This window comes from Frankliniella occidentalis, unplaced genomic scaffold (genome assembly GCF_000697945.3).
Source record: "Frankliniella occidentalis isolate FOCC.00 unplaced genomic scaffold, Focc_3.1 Scaffold65, whole genome shotgun sequence".
NCBI classification, from domain to species: Eukaryota; Metazoa; Arthropoda; class Insecta; order Thysanoptera; family Thripidae; genus Frankliniella; species Frankliniella occidentalis.
Window position 1 is genome coordinate 550,673 of NW_026267195.1, and position 6,258 is coordinate 556,930.

Genomic DNA, 6,258 nt, shown 5'->3' on the forward strand with positions numbered 1-6,258 from the left:
GAACCAGGCCGAGAGAGACAGAGGCTCACAATCTTTGCACTGTCGCGGATTCAAATCTTTTCTCCGCTTAGAGCGAGATTTCTGTCTTGAGTGCAGTGTGAAGGAGGGAGGGGAGGGTAAGACCGCCAGCCGGCAGGCACAACAACACATCGGCAGCAGCAGCGGCGGCAGCAAGAGCACTGGCAGGGCAGCTGCGGCCCCACATCCGGCGGCATGTGGAGCGAGGAGCGGGCAGGGGAGCGGGTGGGTGGGTGGGAAGGGTCGCCCTGGTTGGAGGAGGTCCCAGACTGCTCCTAACGACCTACCCGACGAACCCGTCGTCCATATTGCGCGCAGCAGTCTCCCGGGGCGGGAAATAACGATACGGTGCGGCGACCCTTCCTTAGACTGCGGCGCGGAGGTGCAGACACGAACAGAAACACGCCGCAGTCCGCCTCCTCGGCGAGCATCGCAGCAGGGCCGAGTCCTTCCACAGGTGCTGGAGCCGGAGCCCGAACCCTTTGACAGCCATTAGGGTGTCCGGCGCTGCCAACCGCTGGCGGCCGCGGCCCCTGCGCTCGAGAGGGTAGGCCACCCGGCGGGCAGGTGTGCGCGGCGGGCAGGCGGCCCCCCCACCTGGCACCTGCGGGCGCAGCTGGGGACGCAGCTGGGGGCGCAGCCGGCCATGAAGTACCAGACAGCGGCGACCATTCATGGCGAGCGGGGGCAGTATAACGGGCCACGCATGTCACCACGGCGGGGAGGGGAGAGGAGAGGAGAGGGGGCGGGGGCGGCGACACTGCGCGGCTTTATTATTTCCGTTTACACACACACAGACGTACGCGCGCGGGGTCGGCCGACTGCGCCTGACAGCCGAGGCTCCTGTTGGGTCGTCCTCGCGACCTACGCTACGCCGCGCCACCCCCACAGATCTGCATGACACTCACCTGGTTCTCCTGGGTGAGCAGCCTCAGCTGGTCGGTGATGAGGGAGTACTTGGCCGACTCCTCCTTGCGAAGCGCGCGCTCCTTCTTCAGCTCGGGGCTCCAGAACGTCTTGATAGAGTTCATGGAGGAGCCGAGCTTCTGGTTCGTCAGTTCCAGCTCCTTCTTGAGGCTGCCCAGGTCGCGCTGCAGGTCGATGTTCTGGTGCTGCAGCTCGCCGAGGTAGTTGGTCCCGGAGGGGTCCATGCCACCGCCCATCATGTGCGAGGGGCGGTGCGGGTTGGGCGACTGGCGAGCGGACCGGCCGCTCATGGGGCCCATGGACATGGGCCCGCCGTACAGGTCGTCCTCCAGGTAGGCGCGGTCCAGCGAGCGGTCCCGGTGGTGCGACGAGGGGCCCAGCCCGAGCCCGCCGCGGTCCAGGGACCGGTCGCGCATAAAGTCGCGGTCGTGCGCCATGTCGGAGTGCATCATGCCCCCGCCGCGGTCCAGCGACTGGTAGCGCGTCGCGACCCCCTGGTGCTGCGAGGGTCTCGACGCCGACCTCGACCGGTGGTGGGCCGAGGCCGAGAGGCCCCTTCCCCTGTCGTCCATGAGAACTGGGGAGCCTAGTTCGTCGTGGTAGTAGCCGCCGCCAGCGCCGCCGGGGCCAGGTACGCCCCCGGGCACGCCCCCGGGCACACCGCCCCCGCCCGAGTGGTGGTGGTAGCCGCCATGCTCTGGCGAGTTGTTCCCCGAACGCCGCCCCTTTCTCGTGCCGAGCGGCGAGCCCCGCGAAGATGTGACCTGGCCTCCGTGACTGCCGTAGGTCCTGGACGGGGACCGGTCCACCGTGGGCAGCTCGGCGCCGCCCTGGAGTCCGCCGCTCCTGCGGGCGGAGCGCGGCGACCGCGACCCGCTCCCACTGGGGCCTACTGGCGCCGGTCCATAAGGGTCACGGGACATGTCAGGCCGCGGCCTCTCCAGAGCATCGCCCGCGTCGAGCAGCTACGCCACTGGCAAGTCCGCGCCCCCCGCACGCCGCGCAGCTCGCGCAGCGCCACTGTGGCAAGCTCAGGCAGGCCCGGGGGCAGGCCTCGACACTGTCACACTCGCGCGCGCCACCGTTCTCTCGCTCTCTCCCGTCCTGCAGACTCGGCCTGACGGCGACTACTGGGCTGGCACCACACGCTGGCGGCAGCGACCCCGTCCTCCCCTTCCGTGCCTTCCGCCCGCACCCTCGACCCTCCCCACACCCTCCCCAGCCCGGCGCAGCCCGGCGCAGCCCGGCGCGCGCGCTACGGGCTGATCAATGAAGCCGAGCGCCGGCGGAGACGCCCGAAGCAAGAGTTGGGCCGAGGCGAGCGCCGCGCCGCGCCCCGCATGGCCCACCAGCCCACCAGGGCGGCCCGCGCCACCCACCCCCGGGCCCCGGGGCGGGGCAGGCGGGGCCCACCCCAGGCCGCCCCAACCCAAGATCTTTATTTTCGCGCGGGGGCCCGCCCGGCCTGCGGCCCCTCCTGCGCCGCGCACGCCCCCTTCACCCCTTCTCCGTCCTCCCGCCCCGACCTTCGCCGAGATCCTGAACGTCTCGGCCGGCAGGCACTTCCGGCAGTGAACGCGGAAGTAGGGGACGGCGCTCTGTCTCTGCCTCGTAGCGTGACGTACCTCCACCGCCGGCGGGGCGGACTAGAGCAAACGAGCCCCAGCTATGGGGTGCCCTCTCACAGTCTCAGCCTGCAACTTGGTCGCAATATGATAGGTTGGGACAGAAAGGAAAAGCACCCAGGCCACCCCCTCGACGCGTAGACACTCCAACGGAGAGTTTAGGAGCAGGTCGTGCGACACAACTTCAAAGTAAGCACTGTTAAATTCCTACAAAGCATTTGCTTTGCAGAGCTGCGAAGTATTTTGCTCCTTTGTAACTACAAAGCATTTACTTTGCAATTACAAAGTGATGCTTTGCAATTGCGAAGCAATGAAAACGCTTCAAAGCATCACTTTGTAATTGCGAAGTAAATACTCCGGGTAGTTACAAAGGAGCAAAATACTTTGCAGGAATTTAACAGTGAGGCTAAAAAAGTCATAATGTCACAAAAATGAGATTACCCAAGATAAAAACTGGGGACAGAATCGTTATGGGATCAAAACTGTCCATACAGGGCGGGGGGAGCGGCAAGTGGAAAAGCCATGATAAATACTGAACTGCAGACAGAGAAATCCAGGTTCTCTCAGTCGAAATTCAGTATTCACAACATTGATTATCACAAATAGACGTGAGTAATGAGAAGTATAGTACGTGGCAATACTCCGAAACCTGTGTAAATACTCCGTGCGGCCCGCTTGCAGCGCGACCCTACCCCTTGTAGGTAGAGACACTTCAGAGCATCGACAGAGCAGACGAGTCGGCGTCTGGGAGTACAGCCGTCGCTACCTCGCGTTTCGAAGCTAGGGGTATCGCCGACTTCTTCGAAAGAAACCTGTTGTAACAAATAAGCTGCAGCTCCTAGCAACACAACCATCATGCATACGTCCCTACATGAATCTGCTACAGACGCTGGTCTACAAAATTGTGCGCAAATTGAGGCTAGAGACACAATTTCCTTTTCTCAAACTATACGCTTCACTGTCGCCGACATCAGACTCCTCGCCCTAGGGGCTTCCCCAACTACTGACCGCGATCTCCACGCAGTCCACTCTGTCGACTCGTGCAACGACTGTACTGACACGACAGCTACACCTGGCGGTCAAACTTGCGACGCCATGCCCCGTCCGAATAACGACGCCTCCTCCTCACGCAGAAAACTTGTGCAAGCACGTTTCCCCTATTGTGAGAGCACACAGTTGTGCTGGCCCAGTGAGAAATGAATTTTCTTCGACGTCGATTCGACGACGAAATAGTCGAATACACGTCTTTTCCCAGATCCCATGTCTTTTCGATATTTCGACGTCTTTTTTTCTCACTGGGGTTGATGCGACACCTACGCGGCACAGTCTGATCCCGCCTGTTCTTGTTCTCTTTCATGTCCGCCCCAATCTAGACGGAAGCAAATCAGTTCCTTCATGCAAAACCGCCAGCTTGCTAAGCGGGGCGCGCGCCGCCGCCGCGGGTAGGGAGAGACTGCGACCACGCTCCACGCTCCAGCGGCACGACCAAGGTGGACACGAGGACTGTTGTGATAGCCACAACAGGACGGGGTTCGTGTTAAAAGGGGTGCTGCTGGGGTTCAGCATGCATTCGCAGGGGCCCCCGGCACATTGGCGGGGACCTCGCAATGCATTACGCGATGCTGTTTCCTGCTGCTCTCCCCGCCATGCCCCCGCGGCTAGCTCCGCGCGCTCCGCGCTCAGGCCGGGACGGCAAGGTCACAACGGTAAACAGACACACGTGGAGCGCGGCCAGGCCAGGCCAGCGAGGCGAGGCATTCCCTCCCGAGTCCCTCTCCGTCGCTCCCGCCGCGCCGCCGGGGCACCGCGGACAGAGACGGAAAGAAAACTCCCCGTGTCCGTCCGCTTCGGACGCGGCCCGGGAAAGGGAGGGACAAGAAGAGGAGGGACTGCCGGCTCCGCTGCTCGGCGCCGCGCCGCCGCCGCGGGGACGAGGAGGGGGTGCGCGGGCCGCGAGCCTGCGCCGCCTTTCGAGTGCGCTCCCGACGGCGTCGACGTCAGCCGCGTTTCCGTAGTGTAGTGGTTATCACGTGTGCTTCACACGCACAAGGTCCCCGGTTCGATCCCGGGCGGGAACACTTTTATTTTTGGATCGAAGCACGCGGTTGACTACGATTCAAACATGCACGTGGCGCATTTTATCTGTTTTTAGACAGTCCCTAGTGACTGTCTCAAGCCGAAGGTAAAGTTCCCCGCTACGACTATAGATTGTTTAAAGTCGCTTTCAGATTTTGGAAGAAAAGGAGGGTCTCAGGTTGTTTTCAACGTGTACACTGCACGAGACGCACTCTTGTTTTCCTTCCCCATCATTTTCCCGTCACGGGTTCCCCGATACGTACGTACCTCGTCCAGGACGCTTGTTACTCGAGTGTGTAATTTCTCCTCGAAGCGGCCTGCGGGGAAGGACGTCTCCCTTTTCAGACTTTTTCATGGTCCATTGCTCGCCAGCCCAGCATCCATCTGCACTTTGCGCACTATGCTCGCGCCTCGCACCTAGCCTCGACAAACAGCAGCGCACTTTGCAACAGTGTACCCTACACCCAACTCCCCTCCTCCCCTCCGCCCCGCTCACCACGGGTGCCAGAGCGGCCCCAGCCCGCCCCGCCCGGAGCCCCCTCGCCTCCAGCGCAGCCTCCAGCAGCAGCCAGGACGGCTTTGCTCTGCCCCACCCTTCCCCTTCCCCCACAGCCTCCCTCCGACGGGGACCCACTCCGGGCCGCCGTCCCGTCCCGTCCCAGCACTCCAGGGGGAACACTCAGGTCAGTTAGGCTGGCGGGGCTTCGTAGGATACACTGCGAGGCGTTTTCATCTTCAACACTCCAAACAAATGGCCAAAATAATGGGAACCAGCTCCAGAAAGGCGCGAAGTCAAGCGGATGAAGTCGTCTAGAAAAGTACAACACGACAAACAATAAAGACTGTAATTAATACACTTTCGAAATTAGATAATTACGATTACCATACCTTTCCATTGTGATAGTCACCAAAAAATGAAAAAGGGCATTACAACAGTTCCTGCTATGTTCTAGCGTATTATCTGGGTGGTAAAAATGGATGAATACTGTACTATTTCTGTGAGCAGTAGTTTTCGGCAGAGTACATACCGCGCGGGCTGCGTCGCGGTTCGCTCAGCAAAGAGTACATACATATAATTAAACGAACTCGGGTACATACAGGTGGCACGGCACGCAAGCAAGCAGTGGCCTTCAACCAGGACGGCGCAAAAATTATTTCAATCGAAAATTAATTAATCGGTGCGAGGCAAGAGGAGTGTATTGGATTGCCGGCAGGAGAGGGGAGGATGCAGAGGGGTAGCAAGCATGTATGGGGAGCGCGAAGAGAGAGAGAGAGACAGAGTTGAGAGAGGGAAAGGGAAAGAGGGGGAGAGAATGTGGAGAGAGAAGGGGTGTGAGAGAGAAGGGGGAGTTGGGGTATAGTTTGATCCCAGTTGGCAAGGGAGGGCTGGAATAGTTTGATGGCCAGAGTGAACGGGGAGAGGAAGGAACGGGAGGTAGAGGAGACGAGGGGGATGGGGATGGGAAGTGGCGAGGGAGGGAGGGGGGAGGAAAGAGGGAGTGGGATGGAGGGAGGAGAGGGGTATGCCGGGCATGAATGATGGCACGAGGGTCAGGAGGCCGCCTGGGGCTGGCGCTACGCTGGGGCGGCCGTGGGGCGGCAGGAGGGGGTG

The 6,258-nt window shown here is 61.3% G+C and overlaps 1 protein-coding gene and 1 non-coding gene across 13 annotated transcripts in view; one reads left to right on the plus strand and one right to left on the minus strand.

The window, feature by feature from the left end:
* LOC113208782 (trichohyalin-like) overlaps positions 1–6,258 on the minus strand; it is an 84,981-nt gene that overhangs the window by 64,653 nt on the left and 14,070 nt on the right. For 10 of the 12 annotated variants that reach the window (XM_026425949.2, XM_026425954.2, XM_026425952.2 and 7 more), the window contains exon 1: positions 927–2,087. The exons of 1 other annotated variant lie outside the window; for it this stretch is intronic. In XM_026425949.2, coding sequence (XP_026281734.1) covers positions 927–1,868 — 942 coding nt within the window. In that variant the 5' untranslated portion in view covers positions 1,869–2,087. Of the gene's footprint in view, positions 1–926; positions 2,091–6,258 lie in introns of those variants that run through there. One more of the 12 variants, XM_052268176.1, reaches the window with a different exon arrangement.
* Positions 4,576–4,648, plus strand: Trnav-cac (transfer RNA valine (anticodon CAC)). Its single transcript has one exon. It is a non-coding gene; the product is annotated as a tRNA-Val (tRNA).